General features: G+C 43.7%; 1 protein-coding gene across 5 annotated transcripts in view; it reads left to right on the plus strand.

The window, feature by feature from the left end:
• The window catches only part of WLS (Wnt ligand secretion mediator), a 106,009-nt gene that overhangs the window by 45,153 nt on the left and 38,530 nt on the right, over nt 1-22,326 (plus strand). For all 5 annotated transcript variants that reach the window (XM_089921147.1, XM_022581126.3, XM_089921163.1 and 2 more), the window contains exon 3: nt 20,360-20,484. In XM_089921147.1, the coding sequence (XP_089777273.1) occupies nt 20,360-20,484 (125 nt within the window). The remainder of the gene's footprint in view (nt 1-20,359; nt 20,485-22,326) is intronic.

Raw genomic sequence — 22,326 nt, forward strand, 5'->3', positions numbered from 1 at the left:
CTACCGTATACAGGGCAGTGAGCCTTCTGCCAAACAGCGGCCTCTAAGATTCTTGGACAGAAGTTGTGCTGGTCTTTCTAAAATGGTGTATTCTCTCTGTTTTTTTTTGTTTTTTTTTTTAATCTCCCAAGTTCAGGAAATGTAGTGCAGTCTAGAATCTAGACTAGGAGGTAGGCTGGTCCTGTTTATAGTGCCACAGCTGCAGATCACCCATGTGTCTCATTTCCTGCTCTGAGTTTAGAATATAAATGAGGAGATTCTCTTTGCATCCATAACAAGTATATCCTGGTTACTAAAATAAAAGCCTGGTGACATCAATGAAAAATGGGAGCAGCAGAGCCACCAGCGGCAGCAGATTCCTTGTTGGCGCTCCACTATATAGAAGGTGTCTTTGTGCTTTTACCTCCTCTTCTAATTTGGGGTATTTTTGTTAATATTTAAATGCCAGCCAATCACCACATAGCTAATATGAGGTTATTTTATGGGGAATCATACCTTTATTTTGGGTAACCTAAGAAAATATGAAGTAAAATTATTTTCTGGATGATGCTTTTCAAAGCAAAAGAAAGTTAGATGGGGAAAGAAAATCCTTTGTTAAGCAAAGCAGAATTCTACTTGCAAAGGTGCCAGGGATTCTACAATGGAAAAAACCACTTTCTTCAACATCTACCTACTGTCTACACGCTGATGCTAGAAATGGTTCCAGTTCCTCTTTTGCTTTAGTAAGTTAGTGCTAATGGTATTAGTAGGAGAGGTAGTAGTAATTCTTTAAAGGAAGAAGAGGTTCTGGTTTTTTAATTGTTCTGGTTTAGGTTGTTTCCTAAAGTAATTGTCCAATGAATCTATCTTTCCTGCCCCACTGGTTATTCATATTATGACCACAAAGGAAAGCCCAGGCCTGACCTAACAAGCAAGATTATGTGTTCTTTAAAGGTAAGGGTTGGGGGAAGATTGTAAACATTTAAATTTAGTATCTTCTAAAAAGTTACTGTCAATGTAGAAAAGAGTTTTAATACTTGAAGTTGTTCAGCAATGAAAAGGCTGTCTCTTCAAGTAGTGAGCAGCCTGTCATTGGTAGTAATCAACCAGAAGCTGGTTGAGGGGGGAATCATAATGATGACCCCAAGTGATAACTTGCATTTGGTGGTGATTTCTTTACAAAGTACTTTTGTACTAAGGGTGCTGGTGGTTGTCTGTGTTGCCAGCCATTTGCTTTGGCCTCATGTCATTTTCCTGCAGAACTTGTCTATCTCTCTCTGAGTGTGGGCTTCCACCGTGCCTGCTGAGTGGGCACCTGGCCACATGATCAGTCCCCCAGCCACAGCTGATTGGATTAGGATGGGCCCTTGCCCCAAGGGGGAACAATCAGATTCTCTCTTATAACAAATCGGGATTCACTATTTCTAGGCCCACCTTCATTGGCATTTAAACTGAAAAGTCCTGGGGGCTACCTGGGCAGGAGGTGTTGGAGATGTTGGAGAGAAAAGTTGTTTGGCAGATTGGGAAAATCAGATGCAAAGAGAAAAATGGAGACAAAGGACCATAATTATGGGGTAAAATCATGATCAACTGCAAATGATGAATCTCTCTCTGACAGTTTTCTCTTCCTGGTTCTGGTTCCTCAAGCTTGTCAGCACTTTGTGTCCTGAGTTTCTTGAGATACCTTTGTATCCTTCCAGCTAATTTCTGCTTAAGCTAGCGTGCATAAAATCCTGTTACTTGCAAGCAAATCATCTCTGATTAAGACAACTTTATTTTATTTCATCTGATCATCTTAATAGTTCTTCTCCTTTATAAAATCAGAGGAAACTGAGGATGAGAGAAGCTAAATGATTTGTCCAAAGTCCCCCAGCTGAGAAATAGAGGGGTTATAAGTGAAAGCAATCTTGGAACTCTAGTGCCTTGATCCCACTGAGTCTATGGCGTGAACCCATCCATAGTGCTCTGGAGAGGCTTCCTGATCTGAGTGGGAAATCATACGAGATGACTCCTAAGGTTCCATCCACTCTACATCTCTTTTGTGGAAGAGTCCATGACTCACTTAAGATTCTTTGGCTCTATAAAAATCTCATGAGTATCCCTTCAGCTTTGTGAATCAGTTACTTCAAAGACCCTTAAGTGTAACCATCTTAGAAGATGCTGCTCAGTGGGGATGGATGCCTCTTTGTTAGTGGGTGAACTTAGTGTTGAAATGAGTGAGTTTTCTTGTCTTTTATTTTGTTATGTGTTACCTTGTGTTCATTTCTAGTCCTTGGGTAGGCAGACAGGGTTGGTGTACTGGAAGTGTATTTTTAGTCTGACATTAAAAAATGTATCATAGACACCAACACAGGAAACAGTTTTTAGGTGAGTCAGTATACAAATAACCTCAAAGAGTTTTCATAAAGGGATGGTAGATCTTTTAAATTTAACAGTCCAGTTTCTGAGGCCCCCCTCCCAATGTCCTGCATTCATTTACTGCTTATTTATTGGGCTTCTACTATGTGCTGGCATTTTTTACTCAGGAATTAAGGTATAAAGATAAGTCCTTATCTTTCATAATACAGTTTCAAAAAACATCATGACCCTTCTTTGTTTACTTCTTTCTATCCTGAAAGACTGAATTTTGAGGGCAAGGACTGTATCTTGTTCATCTTTGGGTCCCTAGCACAGCCCCTGGCACAGTAAATACTTGAGATGTAGTCAAAAGAATTAGGTGCTCACTGTCTAGTTCAGAGAGAAAGAAACAAAAAAATCACACTAATGTGTTCAGTGCTAAGTGCCCAGAATATTCCGTGAACACAGAAGGGGAAATGATGAACTAACTGCGAAGATAGTTTTTTAACTGAGTCTTGAAGGGTGGAATCTTAAAGGAGATGTTGGAATTTGTGACTGTCTACTATCTGATGGCAAAGAAACAATCCAAGGGCAGCCTTATTTTGTTCTGGGAAGCCAGAGTTTTGGGGCCAAATCCCTGACCTATCACTTATAAATTATACGACACTTTTGGTAAGTTTGTGAACTTCCTTATACTTCATTTTCTTTATCAGTAGAATAGATATAATAGTAGTACCACCCTTATTAGGATTGTTTTAAGGATGGAACTAGAATAAAATACACGTGAGGCCTCTACATAGTAAGTGTACAGAGTAAATGCTCAGTAAAGGTGAGTTATTATTCTTGGACTTGAGCAGAGAGAAGAAATGTGAGTTCTGGAGAGAATATAGTAGCCCAGAAAGGGAGGAAGCAGAGTCAAATGTACAAAACAAGAACCTGGGTGGATGATGGCCTTAGGCCTTTCATTACTTCAGGACAGTGGTTCTTAACTTTGGATCAAGGACCTTGACCTTGGGAGAAAAATGTGCATAAGCCCCATTCAAATATTATGTATTCATACTTCAACAGAAGACCTGAAGGTCTTCTGTGGAATTTAGAGGTTTATGAATCTCAAGGTAAGAGTTCCAACTTCATGGTATAGGTAGACCCCATGAGTGCCAAATTTCATGTTGATCACCACCTAAGCAATTGGAGAACACCCTAAAATAGAAGTTATGGGAAATTCTCAGCATCCTTATAGGAGAATATGTCCACAAGGGATGATTTAATCTTATTTGACTGTAAACATATGAATATGTAAATTAAAATGTTTGGGAATAGAGTAATAAGTCAAGATGGGAGCAGAGGTATGTGGGTGACAACCTTTTAGAGGTCTGCAAACTGAGATTATAGAAGGTATGTGACTTCTCCAAGGTCATCTGGTTTGCAGCTGAGAAAGGCAGAACTAAGACCCATATTTTTCCACCGTGAAATACTGTGAAATGACGTGTTGTATGCAAAGGACAGTAAATTTACTTGTTAGAAGAATTCTAGATTGGAGAGAAAAGATAAGCTCCTGAAAGATAGAGGGCCAGTCGGTGAGTTGCCTTGATGACCGGGCTAAGAAATTTGGAGTTTGATCCTTGAGAAAAGGAATTGAAAATCACATATTTAGGGCTGAAATGAAATGTGGAATTTGGGATTTGAGACTCATAGCTTGTCCTTTGAATTATACAGCAGCTGGAAATGGAATTTCTTTTTTTTCCATCTGGACTTCTCGCATGGTGGTCTTCCCGACGGGAGGGCATCTGTGAACTTTTTAATGGGAGAAGTCGTAAAGCTGTGTTAGGGCTGTGTTCGCACAAGGCTGGCTTCCGAGGCAGGTAAAATCGAACTCCCCTTTTTCTTTTCAGTTACAGACACAGCCATTGCTGCCACCACCAGCTGAGTGACTCGGAATCTAGGGGTTGCCAGTAATTGTGGGTTTTAAGTCACAGAGGAGAAAGATAAGAGGCAAGCAAGGCTGGTTTTTTCACAATTAAATGTTGCCTCTCGGGCTTCTCTGTCGGCAGGAATCCAAGAGGTCAGGACCCACCAGCCATATTATTTTTCTCCCTGGCTGCCTGCTGTCATTCTTATCCCCTCCTCATTCATGGGAACGAAGAAAAGGTGGGTTGGAAATAAAAAGCTTGTTCTAGCCTACTTTTTCCTTTACGAAACTTGTCGGAAACAAAGCTTTCCCGTGAAATAGACGGGATCCCTTCTGGTAGAGCTGGCTTTTCCTGCCAGCAGCACAAAGATATTTTTGGGGGAGGAGAGAAACCATTGTTGAAATGCACTTTTGTCCTTTTATAGTTATGACTTTGTTTTTTCTCAAGGACTACCATGGACTCTGGTATTTTTTTGTATTTGTTTCTGTTTAACTCATGTTAGTCAAAATCAAGTTTCTATCCCTGGTTGCTCCAACTCCATTATAAGTGCCCTGAGGGCAGGAATTGTTCTACTGTTCTTTGTTTTTACTGCAGTGCCTCAAACGTAGAAGGCAGTTAAGCAGCTAGTGGTTCAGTTTTGTGCATTCATGAGATGTTAGAACTAGAAGGACCTTAGTCATCATACGTTCAACGTCAGTATTTAATGAAAGAATACAATGTGTACAGTGACTTACTCCAATTGTACAGCTAATTAGTGGCTTTTCTAGAGCAAGAAACAGGCCTCGTCCCCGAACTCATGACATGATAGGAGAGGCCTGGAGTGGTGGAGGTGGGCAAGCCTGGTGCATAGTTTGCCTCCTTCCCAGTTTCCTCATTTTGAGATTGCAGGTGATCATTTACATCTGGCTGGCATCTATGTGCAGCTGAAAATGTCTGCACATAATAGGCGCTCAAAAATTTGAGCTTTAGGGCTTCCCTGGTGGTGCAGTGGTTGAGAGTCCGCCTGCCGATGCAGGGGACACGGGTTCATGCCCCGTTCCGGAAAGATCCCACATGCCGCGGAGCGTCTAGGCCCGTGAGCCATGGCCGCTGAGCCTGCGCGTCCGGAGCCTGTGCTCCGCATCGGGAGAGGCCACAACAGTGAGAGGCCCGCGTACCGCAAAAAAAAAAAAAAAATGTGAGCTTTAGAGAATCATTGTTTTATTTCTTTTTAAAATACAAGACCTCCTTTATAAGAAAACACATTTCTTTTTTAAATTTTTATTTTATTTATTTTTTTATGTCTTTAGAATATCCTTTTATTATTTTTTTAACATCTTTATTGGAGTATAATTGCTTTACAATGGTGTGTTAGTTTCTGCTGTATAACAAAGTGAATCAGTTATATATATACATATGTCCTCATATCTCTTTCTTCTTACATCTCCCTCCCTCCCACCCTCCCTATCCCACCCCTCTAGGTGGGCACAAAGCACTGAGCTGATCTCCCTGTGCTATGCGGCTGCTTCCCACTAGCTAGCTATTTTACGTTTGGTAGTGTATATATGTCCATGGCACTCTCTCACTTCATCCCAGCTTACCCTTCCCCCTCCGTGTGTCCTCAAGTCCGTTCTCTACGTCTGTGTCTTTATTCCCATCTTGCCCCTAGGTTCTTCAGAACCTTTTTTTTTTAGATTCCACATACATGTGTTAGCATACGGTATTTGTTTTTCTCTTTCTGACTTACTTCACTCTGTATGACAGACTCTAGGTCCATCCACCTCACTACAAATAACTCAGTTTCGTTTCTTTTTATGGCTGAGTAATATTCCACTGTACATATGTACCACATCTTCTTTATCCATTCATCTGTCGATGGACACTTAGGTTGTTTCCATGTCCTGGCTATTGTAAATAGTGCTGCAATGAACATTGTGGTACATGACTCTTTTTGAATTACGGTTAAGAAAACACATTTCTGGGATCTCTTTAATGTCAGAAAACGTAGCCCGATTGCTGTTGTGAGAACAACTTAGGAGGGAGAGCAGGTTAATAGGGCTCCTGGTTGGATGCAGCGTAGAATTGGCTACAAGTGGAAACTGGTCCTGCCCACAGAGAAGAAAGGCCACAAGTGCCATGCCTTTGCCTGGGTCCCATCAGCCCTCGCTGGAAGGGAGCTGGGTTGCTATGTTCAGCAGTTAGTAAGGAATGCCTGCTGTGCCTGCCTTGCTGAGCAAGAGGCTCGACTGTAGGGGGTGGGAGGGCACGAACGAGAGTCCACGGGGCCCAGCTTGCGTCAGGAGTGAGATAAACATAAACGACGGTAGGCGGTGCAGTGGGAGAGGGGAAGGCCAGGGGTTGAGGGAACACAAGAGGCACTGGCACAAGGCACGCAAGAGGACGCTGCCCAGGCCTAGTGTTGTTCAGAGGCAAGTTTGCGGAGAGGTGCACAGACAGACCGACAGAGATGAAGGGGGTGCCAACATTACATGATAGGAAAGAGGCTTTCCCAGGAGAGACTGAGGGAGACGGCTGGAGAGGAAGAGCAGAAGAAGGAACCTCCTTTCAGTACTGGTGGCTTTTATCGAGGGAGGGGCCGTTGAGGTCTTAGGGGCCCAACCCAGGGTCCTGGTTTTCTTCTCTCTGTCTCACAGACACACACGCCTTCTCCACACAGACACACACGCCTTCTCCACCCTCTTTGTGGTGTTATGAGTCCAACCATCTCCCGGAAGCCTGAGCAGCAGCCCAACGTTGTCCCGTTGCTGCCCGGAGGTCAGGGAATGCCCTTGCTGATGATCAAGGGGAGGACCTGCTCTGCAAATAGCACCCCAGTCCCGTGTGCAATAATTCCCCACCTAAGCCACACGAAGCACATACTCTGTGCAAATAACACTGGCCTGACTCCAGCAGTGACACAGCTGTTGAAACAGCTTAGTCACCGGGGCGATGGAGGTGGTGTGGCTCGGGAATGCGGGGTGCAGCGATCTGACATTTAGCTGGCTGGCAGCCGCCCTGAGAGCCAGCACAGACCTGTGGGAGAGCTGCAGAGAGAGTCTGCTTCCTGTCCACAAGCATTCCCTTGTTTCTTTTGAAGCCCAACCATAATCCCCTCCCTGGGCAGGACAGACTGGGGAACAAAACGTTTTGGGACCAAGGAGAGGAAAAAAGAAAGGGTGAATTCCTTTGAGACACCTGGTTTCTTTCCCTTAATGATCCATGTTAATTTACTGGATAACTTTTTTTTTTTTTTTCCTGCCTCAGGCTAGGCAGGGTGTGATTTAGACTTCCTGAAGGTAGGGTGAGGCAGGGGGGGAAGAGCTAATTTATCTAGAAAATGGAGTGACTTTCTTAGCTTTTAAGGTATCCAGGTGATGTAGGAAAAAGTTAAGAAGACAAGTCCTGGCCCTCCTGCCTGATCTTGATTGCGTTTCTTCAGCCGTTTCATCTGCCAGAGCTCTGTCTGAAGGACTCTGGGCAGATCCGGGCACACTACTTCACTGTTTCATCAGGATGTGAGGAGGACTAATACACTGCCACAGAGTGACCCCATTCCTCTTCCAGCCCTTTGAAGAAGTGACCTTTGTGTTTTCTCTTTATCCTGAACTTCTTCTGCGCTGTTTGTTTTGGGAGTTGTTAAGTTAAATTAGCCATCCCTTTCCTCTCCTGGTTACTGTACGAGAATGCAGCTGTCAGTCTGTGAACTCCGCTGTCGTCTATTTTTAGATTCAGTGTGAATGAAGCTCTCTTCTCTAATTGCATTGGGGGGGGGAGAGAGAGGGAGAGGGAGAGGCAGGTAGATTTTCATAACCATCACACTGGCTATTATTCTAGATGCTCTGTGCACTGATGGTGTCCTGGGGAGAAAGCAAAGAAACCCACTGTGTGTTTCCCTCCCTTGGCTGTCAAGTTTGTTTTCACTCCACATTTATGTCGATTATGGTCGAATAGGAAAGAGCAGTGTGGCCACATTTGCTTTCCAGTGTTTTAACACTTGCCAGCTTGGATGGTTCTGATTTCTCTAGCTTTTTTAGGAAAAGATTGGCTCATTGTTGAGTTCAAATTCCTTGGAAAATGGGGAAGGTCCTTCTGGTGACCTTTACTATGAGATGAAATAATCTTAAACATGCTGAAAACTGTGTAAGTGCAGCGGGCCACAGTTTCTTCTAGATCTCTCTACCCCTTCCCCCACCTTATCCCAGTCAGCCTTTCACACAGCTGCCAGATCTCTTTGCTTAAACATCCTTCTAAAGAAAATGTTGGGACTTCTCTGGTGGTGCAGTGGTTAAGAATCCGCCTGCCAATGCAGGGGACACAGGTTTGATCCCTGGTCCGGGAGGATCCCACATGCCACAGAGCAACTAAGCCCGTGCGCCACAACTACTGAGCCTGCTCTCTAGAGCCCACGAGCCACAACTACTGAGCCCACGTGCCTAGAGCCCGTGCTCTGCAACTAGAGAAGCCACCGCAATGAGAAGCCCGTGCACGGCAATGAAGAGTAGCCCCCGCTTGCCACAACTAGAGAAAGTCTGCGCGCAGCAAGGAAGACTGAACCCAGCCAAAAAAAATAAATAAGTAAAATATTAAAATAAATAAAGAAATAAAATGCAGTGTTCAGAGCACGTTTCTTCTCTTTGTCAGAAAATCCTTCCTCCTCTCAGCCTTGTCTGTTTTCTCCACTCCTTTTCCCATTCCCTGCCATATTGAATTAGTTGATTTCTCTGACTACACTGTCCTATTTTTTGCTTCCGTGACTCTTTAGGCATGCGACTCCCTCTGCCTATAATTTCTTCTCCTGCTTCCTTACCTAGTGAACTCTTACTCATCCTGTGATTCACAGTTAAACATCATCTCTTCTAGATGAGATAATCTAGAAGATCGTGCATTCCATGCTGCATTTCTCGTCCCCCTACCTAGCACTCCTGACACCTTTGTGCTGACTACAGTCATCCCTCGATATCCCTGGGGGATTGGTTACAGGATCCACCTGAATATCAAAATTCATGGACGCCCAAGTCCTTTATGTAAAATGGTGCAGTACAGTCAGCCTTGTATATCTGCAGGTTCTGCGTCTGTATATAGAGGACTGACTGTATATACCTACTTTAGATGTACTACCCACATGAGATAATATTTATGTGTATGCCTGCCTTCCCCACCATACTGTGAACATTGAGGGCAATGACTTTGCCTTGTATGTCTTTTTCATCCCCACTGTTGTGCACAGAAACTAGTAGGTGCTTAAACATATTTGGTGGAGGAGAAAATGAATTGGATTGGATGGTCCATTTAGAATTAGAGGTTTCAGAGGTACGTTATTCCATCTTGGTGGCCACACCAGATGTTATGACATCCTATTATGAGTTCCTGATGGGCTTCTTTTCTGTCCTGGAAAAATAGGCTTGAGTAGATTACCAGAGACCTGACGTGTTATACCCAAATGGGTGCTGTACAGTTTTTCTTCTCTGAAGTCTCTTGCCAGTAGTTCCACCTATTCTCTTATCCCTATAGACTTGGGCAGGCATGATACACACCTCAAAGACCCATCTTTTTATTGCTTTACTTAAATCTTGAACTCTAGAACAGGTCAGAGGACTATTTGGTTTCTAGTCCCTGTGGCTACATCCTTTCTCCTCCTTTACCCCTACTAGCCCTCTGAAGCAGAACACTACTGCAACCCCATATTATAATTCAGATGGAGAGGGAGGAAGGAGACGGTGCCTCCCTCAGGCTCACTCCCCTTCCACCCAGTCCCGGGAACAGGCATATTGCTTCTTGATGGGACCCTTGGCCAAATTTGAGGAACATCCTTTTTTCTGAGTGTGTGTGTGTGTGTGTGTGTGTGTTGGTGGGGGCGGGTGGGGGGAGAAAGGAAGCAGGCAGTGGGGAAAAGAAAGTGAATGCCACCAGAACACAGCAAACTATAGACTACACACGTTTGTTATAGAGGTGATGGAGTGACGGAGGGAATTTTGGATTGTAGGAATATTCAGAGGAAGAAGAATGATATTCATTAATTTGGCAAATATTTAATGACTGTCTGTTTTGTAAAGACATGGGTGATATAGCTGTGAGCAAAACTGAGGTAGTCCCTGGCTTTCATGAACCTCTCAGTCTAAGTGGGAGGTGGGTAGGGAAAGAGATACAGGTAAATAGGTAGCTGAACTGCAGAAGGACACGTGTTACAGCGCTGGACACACAGGGTACTGTGCGAGCAAGAGGAGGGGCACTTCTTCCGTTTTAGTGGGTGAGGGAAGGCAGGAATGAATCTGTAGAATTCTAGAGGATGAGCAGGAGTTGTTCTGGCACGAGTGGGAATGCCAAGCACTATCTACAGAGTACTGTCTGCAGCCCAGAGGCAAAGAAGGTCTTTTGTAATTCCTCCTCTCAAAGGGGACACCTATTAAAAACCTGGTATGCAAGCAGGGACCCCAAGTGCAGTAAGTGTAGGTAACCTTGAGTAGCAGACTTAAAAAAGCAGTCAGCATTTACTGAGTGCTTACTGTACGCCAGGGCTGTGCTGAGAGATTAGCACATTTAGTCCTCACAACCATAGGACATGGGCATGCTGTTCTCCCCCTTTTATAGAGAGAGAAGTTCAGTGGCTTGCCTACTGTTGCACACCTTGCCTACTTGGCCACCAAGTGGCCAAGGTGGGCCGTGATTACAGGCTGCCTCTCTCCAGAGCCTGAACTCTTACCCATCTTCCAGGCTGGAGGCAGGAAGGCGGGCTAAGGTGACTAGTCTGGGGAGGCAGGAATAGGGAAGAGTTTGCGAGATGAGACCCTGGGATGCTAACCAAGAGTCAGATCTTAGTCTCCTATGCCATTTAAGGAGTTTCGACATTAGACTGAGGGTAATGTAAAGACATTGAAAGTATCTCAGAAATCATCTATCTGGCTACAGTGTGAAACACAGGCATGGGGCATGTGTTTGTGTCATCTAGACCTGAAATGATGGTGACCTTGAACACAGGGAGTGGTGGTGAGGAGAGAGATGGGGATAAATCTGCAAGACTTGATGAGCTGAGAGAATTGACCAGATTTGGTGGTTTGGCTTTCTTTTCTGAACCACAGAAATAAAGCCATCCAGTGGGTAGTGAGCATGCAGATTTGAAACTTAGGAGAGGAATCTGAACTTGAGAGGTGGCTGGTGTCCCAAGAGCAGATGAGACCCCTCAGGGCAAGTGAGCTGAGTTGGAAGGGGAAGGGGCTATTCTACAACCCAGTGAACACCAGGATGTATTTTTTCTATATTCTGTGGTCCTGCAGATTCATTTGTTTACAAAACATTTGATGCCTCAGCTACTTTTCCAAATGTATAGCCTTTAAGCAGTCCAGTAGGGTGCAATATGCGTGAGTGGATGTTTTCTAACTGCAAAGGACCTGATGTGCGGAACATTCCCCTATGTCCTAGTCATGTTTCATAGACAGCTTACTTCAATTAGGAGATACTGCTTCAGAATATAGCAAGGGATCATTCTGATGATGCTTAGAAAAATGTCTTCCTACATGTGGAAAATATTTCTCCACAACGCAAATGCTTGACATGATGGGGGGAAAATGAGAGAGGTGGTGTGAACTAAACGGTTAGGCTGGTTTGCGAAATAATTGTACTCATTCATTTTATAACTGCTTATACCCAGGCCTCTGGGGCATCTTAAGAAAACAGCGGAGACCAAATTTATAATTAGCTGAGTCCTTTTTTGCCAGACCTAGCTGTGGATATTGGACAGGGTTGGTTTTGTTATTTCCTTAATTGAAAACGTCAAGAAAATACAAGCCAGGTCAGGGAGTTTTTGATCAGGGTAGGAATGCTGGCATAAATAACCCCAGATTATATGTCTGCAGGAGGCTGGGAGGAGGCTGGTCTGCACGGCCTCCTTCTGAGGTTACCCAAACAAACCTGGTGACTGGTAGCTCCCCTATGTAACGTGGGAATGCATGTGAGCATTTTGAAATCTCTTTAATTTTTTCCCAGAACAAGGGCCCAGGGAAATCAAGGTTTCTTAGGGAACTGAAAAGCTTTTGACAACCATAAAATAATTCTTTAATAGCTCTTAATGTAACTTGTTCTCCCCCTTTTCCCCTTTATTTCCAGTTAATTGATCAATAATATAACATAACCATCCTAGGACTGGATGGAAAGGGAGTGAGTATTTTTAAGTACCTATATGCCAAGTGGTCCTGTCAACAGCCTTGAGAAGTAGGTCCCACTATTTCTATATTGCAGAGGTGGAAACTAAGACATTTCAGGTCTCTTAGCTAGGAAGACATAAAGATTAAATTGAAAAGCAGATCTGTTTGGCCGCCAAGCTCTTTGTACTATCCTGGCTGGCAAATACCTGTTTCTAAAAGTGTAAGTAAGAAGTATTTTGATTACTTTCTTTCTCTTTCCTCAAGGAAGGCTCATCTTTCATCACTTTAGCCCCTCCTCCCAGGGGCCATTCTTACCTTAAGCAGCTGCCCTAGGTTTCTTGAGGTGCTCACACTGTTTTCCTAGCTATTTGTCCCCCCACCGTTTTTGGCTTATGCTAAGGACTGGCTCACCTCTCTGGCCTTCCACTTGTCTTCAGAAAACTGATTGGCAAACACTTTTCTCATGAAGGGCAGGGCGTTGTTCCCCCCCCCCCCCCCCCCCCCCCCCCCGCCCGCCCCCGGTACGCGGGCCTCTCACTGTTGTGGCCTCTCCCGTTGTGGAACACAGGCTCCGGACGCGCAGGCTCAGCAGCCATGGCTCACGGGCCCAGCCGCTCCGCGGCATGTGGGATTTTCCCAGGGCACGAACCCGTGTCCCCTGCCAGCCACTGCGCCACCAGGGAAGCCCAGGGCAGGGCGTCTTAACTCATACAGAGATAAATGCTTCTCAAGGATATGATTGGTTTGTACTTCCCAATATGGAAAGGCACAGATCTTTCTGCTTGTAATGATACTCTGCAGTCTGCGTCTGCTTCTCCAGAACCGTGGAGTGCAGGCTCCTCACATCAGAGCACTGCTCCCATAACAGGATGGAAATACCGAGTGTGCCTTTCCACACCTCCCTTCCCAGTATTGAGAATGGATTTTCCCTGCAACCAAAATGTGTCTCCAAAGCCATTTGAGAAACGCGAGGCTCCGACAACCCACAGGATAGCAAAGCTGCTGGTCTCGTTTAGGTGTGGTAAACCATGCATTTCAAATCTATAAATGCCCTATGCTGATATACTTCACATCTTTACCCCATGGAACTGGTATAACCAGCATCCTTGTTTTATAGGGAAGGTTCTCCAGGTGCCAGAGGTAGCCTTGGCCTTCCTGCCATTCTCCCTGGGAGTTCAAATTGGATGCTTTACTTTCATTATCTCTGTGGGGAGGGGAGGGGTGTCATGAGACCAGTGTTTTATTACATGCAACATAGTCATTAAAGCTGAACTTTGTTTCCGAGTCCATTGGAGACAGAAGAGGAAGTGATTCTGGTGGCTGACTTCAGAGCTTTGCTGTATTTCTCTGCCCAGTGTTTTCCTTTTTCTGAGTTTTGTGTTCCAGGTTTGGATACGGGTTCATAGTGGGAGGTTCCGTGTCCCTGAAACCCGGTAATTATTTTGAATTAAAGTAAGTATAAGACTGACTTTCACTTCCCTAATAAAATGATAAAAACAATAGCTAACCCTTCATGCTTTCTGCACTATTCTAAGGATTTTTCATGTAGTAACTGATTTATTTAATGATCATAGAATCCTAGGAGGCAAGTCCTATTCCAACAGGGTAAGGAACCTGAATGTTCATGGCAGGGTGGGTAGGGGAGATCACAGAGTCCAGCCAGGGAAGGCTCGAGGGCCACTTGAACCGGCCATTCTCCCTGTGGTTTCTGTAAGAACTATACGCCATGAAACTCTAGAAGCTTGAGTGTCTGATGTTTCTAGGGGTGAAGCTTTCCGAGTCTTGGCTTCTCTGCCTCACAAACAGGAATGATAACACCTGCCCCCAGATGGCAAAGGAAGTAAGGAGGTGATGTGTGAGGATTAGGCAGGGTATGTGGTAAAGTTCATGAACCAAAATAGAAAGCTTTAGAAAGAACTTCGCCTAATGCTGAAATGGAAAGAAAAGAACGGTGGTGTGGGGGGAGTAGGAAAAGTGTCCCCCCAAAGAATGACACAGCTTGCCTGATGTCTTATTAGCTGAGCTGCGCAGAGATTTTGTTTCCTTTTACCTTTAGCGAACTGGTTATTGACACTTAAAGATTGAGAGATGTTGTACAACCATCTGCATTTCTGGCTTCTCTTGAAAGAAGCAGCAGGTCTGGTCGGAAGACCTGTGCTGCCTTACGATGATGGCTGGAGCTGAAAGCAGCTGCCCCCAGGCCACGGGGCTCACTTCTGTCCCTGACTGCACACCTGGTTAGGGCCAGATCCACAACATGAACACAAGCGTCGCCAGGCTTCCAACTCCACGCTGGGGCGGGGGGGGGGGGGGAAGGGGTCGCATCACACTCCTCCAGTCAGTTTTCTGAAGTAATGGTGTGTTTCTCTCCTGTAGAAAGTCGTGTTTGGTCAGAGTTGAATGGTCTCTGCACGCAGTGTGTTTGATTCAACTGTTAAGTTTCTTTTGAATTCTGTTTCTACCAACGAAGGTAACAGAGGGTGGTGGGGTCTGGGGTGATCCGGACTGAGGTTTAAGGCCCAGCTCTGCAATTACTAGCCATGTACTCTTGGACAATTTATATAACTAACTTCTTTATAGGACGGGTGTGATGACCGAAGGGGACAGTGTACACGCGGAGACTTGCTTTTATTAAAGACCTACCTATTCATATTTTGTGACTAGTTTGAGGGGCTTCTTTCATCACAAGTTACCCAGTTTTCTTTAAGCCATACAAATAAGATGGTTGGCTTTTAAGACAGTTTCAAAATACTTCTCTTTCTCATGTTACCAACAATAATACAACTTCAGGCAAGTCACTTCATATCTGAGGACCTCGGTTTACTCACTAATCAAAAGGAAATATCCATGCCCACTTTATAAGTTGTTTCATGAGGTCATTTAAATGAAAGCACGGAAGTCACGAGGACCTAACACAGAGTAATTGTACACGAAAACAGTGTTTAAAATTTTTTTTTTTTTTTGCGGTACGCAGGCCTCTCACTGTTGTGGCCCCTCCCGTTGTGGAGCACAGGCTCCGGACGTGCAGGCTTAGCGGCCATGGCTCACAGGCCCAGCCGCTCCGCGGCATGTGGGATCTTCCCAGACCGGGGCACGAACCCGTGTCCCCTAGCATCGGCAGGTGGACTCTCAACCACTGCGCCACCAGGGAAACCCCTTTTGTTTGTTTTTAACAGCATATTTTAAAACAGCCTGGGGATTCCCAACAGGTGGCAATAACTTTTAAAGCTGGAGCAGGCCAGGAGGCCAGTCTGTCTGGCCCTTTCTCTCCCTGAGGCACCAGGCCCTGTTCCAGGGCCTGTACCCTGTACTCTGTACCAGGCCCACTCCTAACATTTGTGGGGTACAAGGTAAGAGTACCTATGAAGGCATGGCTGCCACATGTCTAAATATTTTTAAAGTGATAAACTTGGCTTACCAAATTATTAAGCCAAATAAGTCTTATCATCCAATTGTAACAAATTTACTTTTGTAATGCACTGGAAGTCTGGATGTGAATTTAAGATTCTTGGATGCCTTGGAATTCTGTGCCAAAAATGTGATGGACCAGGGAGTGTGGGCTTCTAGATGTCTTTTCTTCCCACCCCTGGCTCCATCCCATACAGAGAGTGTGTTTCTGTGTGGACACCCCACCCTCCAAGCTCAGTCTCTGTCTGTATCCTCCTCCAAACAGCAGCCCTTTGAGCACTCCTGAGCCCAAGGGTGCACAAGTAGTCGTGTAGTTCCCTCTGGGAGGCCAGATCTGCGGAAGAGGTCCCCCCCAGTCCCACGATGTGGAAGTAGGCTCAGAGCTGTCTGGGTACGTATTCTGGGGTCCTGAGTTCCTGGACTATGTTCTAAAAATTGCGGAAGGGGTTAGGCTCTTGATGGACATGTCCTCTTCACTTCAGCATCTTCTCATCTGGAGAGGAAGAGAACAGCTGGAAAAGGGCCAGACCGAGCGGGACCCTTGAAAAGTGTGGCACCCAGATTCAGGGCCCCTCCTGCTGTGCTGTGTCTAAGGCCAGTGCTGCTCTGAACCCTGGTCCTCCAAGGAGCACAATATGAGAATTGATAACTTCCTTTATACCTTTCAGATTTATACTGTTGAGTTCTGTGGTTCTGGAAGTGCCCTTTCGACAGAGTTGAAAGTCCCAATTCCTAATCACAATGTTAGAAATGAAAAGGAGGTACCCTGGTGCCTAATATTCAACTCACAGATGGGATCTCTGCTCAGTTCTTTCTTTGGACCACTGAGGCTGCCAAGTGACAAACAGTTGTAGCCATTCTGGTTCCTAACCAAGAGGATATACAAACTCTGAGCATTGCTTCTGCCAAGCCAGGCATCCCACAGTTTCTTATACAGACTCTTATTATCCATTCTCAGCCCTGGGTCTCTGCACAGCCTGGTGTCCTCAAGTCCAGAGTCTCCTGGACTATGTGGAGATGGGAAGATGGATGAGAACTAGGGTTCCAGCGATTCTGTGTACGGACTTTGACCCCACTACCCTGTTGTCAGCATCTTGCCTCTTCTGTCTTATGTCACACCTAGTGCTTTCCAGTTCTGAGCGGCTTGGGGGTCTGTTGGACATGTTGGCTCACTTTTCCAAAATATCCCTTCTGTGGAGTTTCGGCTGTGCCCATCTCTGGCTGTCAGGAAATCCTACTCCATCTGTTTTTCATCTTCGAAAAAATTGTTGCAGTCTCTGGTTTGCTCATGTCACTACCATTTTTTTTTCCCCTTGTGATTTAATATCCTTTGTGTTCTTTTACTGTTTTTTTGTTTGTTGTTTGGTTTTTTTTTGGAGTTTCAGGAGTGAGAGGAGGAAAACATAAGTAGCCAGTTCACCATGTTTGACTGAGATTTATTATCTTTTGTTAATTTTTCATTGAAGTGTAGTTAATTTACAGTATTATATTAGTTTCAGGTATACAGCATAGAGATTCAGGTTTTTTGTTTTTTTTTTTACAGATTATACTCTATTAACAGTTATTATAAAATAATGGCTGTAATCCCCTATGCTATACAATATACCCTTGTTGTTTTTTTATTTTATACATAGCAGTTTGTATCTCTTAATCTCATACCCCTTACATGCCACTCACCCCTTCCCTCTCCCTGCAGGTAACCACTAGTTTGTTTTCTATATCTGTTTCTATTTTGCTATATACATTCGTTTGTATTATTTTTTAGATTCCACATGTAAGTGATATCATATAGTATTTGTCTTTCTCTGACATAAGCAAAGCATAATATTCTCTAGGTCCATTCACACAGCTGCAAATGGCAGAACTTCATTCTTTTTTATGGCTGAGTAATATTCCACTGTGTGTGCTTATGTGTGTATGTGTGTATTTATATATGTGTGTGTATATATATATATATATATATATTTATACCACATCTTCTTTATCCATTTGTCTGTCGGTGGACACTTGGATTGCTTCCATATCTTGGCTACTGAAAATAGTGCTGCTATGAACATTAGGGTGCATGTATCTTTTCGAATTAGTGTTTTCATTTTTTCTGGATATATACCCAGGAGTGGAATTGCTGGATTGTATGGTAGTTCTATTTTTAGTTTTTTGAGGAACCTCCATACTGTTTTCTGTAGTGACTGCACCAATTTACATTCCCACCAACAGTGTACAGGGTTCTTTTTTCTCTACATCCTCACCAACACTTGTTTTTTGTAGACTTTTTGATGGTAGCCATTCTGATGGGTGTGAGGTAATACCTCACTGTGCTTTGACTTGCATTTCTCTAATATTAGAAATGTTGAGCATCTTTTCATGTGCCTGTTGGCCATCTGTATATCTTCTTTGGAAAAATGTCTATTCAAGTCTTCTGCCCATTTTTTAACTGGATTGTTTGTTTTTTTGATATTGAGTTGTATGAGCTGTTTGTATATTTTGGATATTAATCCCTTGTCAGTTGCATCATTTGCATATATTTTCTCCCATTCTGTGGGCTGTCTTTTTGTTTTATCATTGCTTTCCTTTGCATGCAAAAACTTTTACGTTTAGTTAGGTCCCATTTGTTTATTTTTGCTGTTGTTTCTTTTGCCTTAGGGGACAAATCCAAAAAAATATTGCTGTGATTTATGTCAAAGAGTGTTCTGCCTATGTTATCTTCTTTATGGTGTCATGTTCTACATTTAGGTCTTTAATCAATTTTGAGTTTATTTTTGTATATGGTGTGAGGAAATGTTGTAATCTCATTCTTTTACATGTAGCTGTCCAGTTTCCCCACCACTACTTAATAAAGTGACTATCTTTTCTCCATTGTATATTCTTGCTTCCTTTCTCATAGCTTAATTGACCACAGGTGTTTGGGTTTATTTCTGGGCTCACTGTTCTGTTCCATTGATCTATGTATCTGTTTTTGTGCCAGTACCATGCTGTTTTGATTACTGTAGCTTTGTAGTATAGTCTGAAATCTGGGAAGGTGACACCTCCAGCTTTATTCTTTTTACCTCAATATTGCTTTGGCAATTCTGGGTCTTTTGTGGTTCCATATAAATTTTAGGGTTATTTGTTTTAGTTCTGTGAAAAAGGTCATGGGTATTTTCATAGAGACTGCATTAAATCTGTAGATAGCTCTGGGTAGCATGGCCATTTTAACAATATTAATTATTCCAATACAAGAGCATGGGAGATCTTTCCACTTCTTTGTATCATCTTCAGTTTCCTTCATCAGTATTTTATAGTTTACAGAGTATAGGTCGTTTATCTTCTTGGTTAAGTTTATTCCTAGGTATTTTATTCTTTTTGATGTGATTCTAAATGGGATTTTTTTTTTTTTACTTTCTTTTTCTGATAGTTCATTATTAATGACTGAGGGTTTAAAAGATACTAATAAAGGAGCGGGTACTGATGTTAATGAAGGTTTGGTCTATATCAGAATGGCCTCAAATTCCTTCTTTCCTGCATTATTTCCTTCTCTTCCTAGATTTCCTCAGAGAACCAGGGATTCACCGCACTGTCAAATTGTCTACAAGCCACGCTGGGTCAGTGGAAAGAACAGCCCTAATTTTCCAGACAGCAGTTATTCTTATCTTTCCCTTGTGACCTGATATTCAGGTTCCAGAGCCTAGAACTGAGCCCAGTCTCATAACCCCAACCAAGGTCATTTTGGAAATGTAGTCTGTGCTTTTTTTCCTCCATTAAGACTCCTCTGTTCTTGAACTTGCTCAACAGAGTATAAAACAGACAAAATGGGTAGAGGCAGTTTTTATTACTCTAATCTCCTTAATGAGTTCTATGGTGAGTTAAACCCATTCATGGTCCTTATTGATATGGAAGTGTATGTGAACGTTCCTTTGCACAATTATGAACTTATTATTATATTCCTGTCTGTGCATAAGTCTTTAATTTGGAAAAACCCTTTACCTCTTATATTAACTTTGTCCATACTCTGAAGAAGGGGTTTTGAGAAGCAGCAGAGCCTATATTTGAGAGCTTCTTGGGGATAATTTTTAAAAAGGATGCTTTCAGACTAGATTGTGTCCTGAAGAAAGCACCCAAGGTACTTAAATCATGTCTCTGAGGGGTGGCTGAAAAAGTTGGTCATTTTTATCAGAGAGGAGAGGAAACACAGGCAGATGAGTTGCAGGTTTCAAGTGCCTAAGGAACTTTTGTGGAAAAAGGATCTCATCTGCTGTGGGACTCCTACAGGCAGACCTAGGACCAGTGGTGCAAGTTAAGGAGGATGAATGCTGACCGTGAGTTGGAATCTGACCATTTGAACTGCCTCCGAGAGAGTGAGACCCCCGCCTCTGGAGGACTTTAAGTGGATGCTCTTTGACTCCTTGGCAGAGCAGTTGGTTATGGGAGGGGACCCAACGTCCAGCTTAGACAGTCATCCTATGACTTTTAAGTCCTCCGGTTTGGAGAGTCAGGTTTGGCATTTGATAGGAACTGATACATCTCTTTTGTCTTATTGGTTTCCATGGTAGAGCCTATAAGAATTTTTAAACTGTTTCCAAAGTATTTTCCCAGAAGCTGTTTCTGAATTGTGCATCCTTTCTCTTGCAGGAGAAAATGCAGAAGTTTCCATGGACGTTTCCCTGGCTTACCGAGATGATATGTTTGCTGAGTGGACTGAAATGGCCCATGAGAGAGTGCCCCGGAAACTCAAATGTACCTTCACCTCCCCCAAGGTAGGGTACCTTGAAGTCTCAGTTGATGGGATTTTTTTATTTGGTTTCCAGGTATGTGGGAACATTTGCTCAGACACATTTCTTCTAAGCATGCATGACCCACAAAGGTTAGTAGTCACCGTCCTTTGTCCTAGAAGAGGGCAATGTAGATATTTCATGTCCCTGCAAAGGAGGAAAGAACAGAAGAAGGAATGTCTGTTTGAAGTGATTTAGTTGTTTCTCTGAAATACCTCCATAAAAATAAATTCTTGGTTCTTTGGATATTAACAAAAAGTGTTTGAAGATCATTGCTAAGTTAATTTTAGATGTACAAATCTGTTCATATTGGTTCAATGCATGTGTCTGCTTCTCTGTTTCATCGGCATCTCTGTTGCCAAGTCAGTGTGCAGGTGTGAAGACTAACAATCCCAGAGAACAAACACCACAGACAAAAAGAGGACCTGAGGGAGAAATCTAGTTTCCTTTGAGACCTCTCAGTTCTCTTACATACTTTTAGGACTCTCCCTTCTTTGGTTCTTCCAGGAAGACTCATTTAACCACCAAGGGGAGGAAAGCCACTATCCTTCATTGAGAGTAGGGAGACACTTTCTCTTGGACAAAGGCCTTAGATTCTCCAGGTATTAAAATACAGGCATGGACTCAGTGACCCTCAGAGGATAGTGGGATTTGTCTGTATAAGGGACAAATCAGAATTAGTGAGGGGCCCTTTTCCAGTGCCACATGCTGCCCTCACACATGCCTCCCCAAGATTCTGTCCCCCTCCCCACTCCCCACCCCCTTCCCCCCTTGAAAATCTCTGTGAAGTTGAAATGGAGCCATAGTTACTGTTACTCATGGCTACTCACATTCCTCAAGAGTGTTGACAAGGAGTACCACCTGCTAGGTGATCTCTGATGTCCCTTCACAGACATAAATAGCCTTGTTTTCTTTGCATGAAATGCACGAGAGGCCAAACTGCACTGAAGCACATTCCTGATTATGTCATTTGTCACTTGATATCTTCAGGTCAGTTGCTCCTGAAGGATTTGGGCTACTTTGTAGTACTCGCTCTGTTGACTGATTTAGTTCCTCTCTTCTCCTAACATTGGCCTTTCCTAACTTCACTTTTGCCTATAACTGGAAAATTGGGGTTCCCTGTGGAATGGTAAGGATGGCAGGTTGAAGCCTCTGAGGACCATGCCCCTGCCCTGTCCGTCCTGCCCCGAAGAGGAGTAAGATGGGGCCGGGCAGGTTCATGAACATTAGTTAAAGGCCTGGATTTGGAGCAAAACATACTTGGCTTCACTTCCAGGCTGTTTCACTTACTGACTGCATGACCTCAGGCAAGCTTGCTTCAACTGTCCAAGCTTCAGTTTCTCCTTTGCAAAATGGGATAATAATACTTGCCCTGGGAATTTTTATAAGGACGAGATGAGATAATGAACCTTATCACTTAAAATCAAGTCTGGGACATGTTTCACCAGTCGGGCCAACAGGACAAAAGGTATAAATTAAAGCTCTCATGGGCAAACCATACACCCTACACATAAGCATCTTTTGGGGCACCTGGTGTTTGTTAATTCTCCCTCCCCAGGTCCCCTATACAAGAGCTATGGAAAGTGTGGTCTAAGGACTAACAGCGTCAGCATCACCTGGTAGCTTGTAGGAAATGCAGATTCCCAGGGCACACCCCAAACCCATGAATCAAAATCTCAGCATGTAGGACCAAGGAATCTGTGTTTTAACAGGATTTCAATTCCTTCTCTTAAGCTTGATAAAGTTTGAAAGTCACTTCAGTAGACCCTTTGCTGAATGGTCAAATATAGGGTTCCCCCCACCCAAAAGCCATCTGGAATTGTTTTG

Source organism: Delphinapterus leucas, chromosome 1 (genome assembly GCF_059928025.1).
Source record: "Delphinapterus leucas isolate spDelLeu-1000000601 "Yukka" chromosome 1, BTC_Dleu_Yukka2, whole genome shotgun sequence".
Classification (NCBI taxonomy): domain Eukaryota; kingdom Metazoa; phylum Chordata; class Mammalia; order Artiodactyla; family Monodontidae; genus Delphinapterus; species Delphinapterus leucas.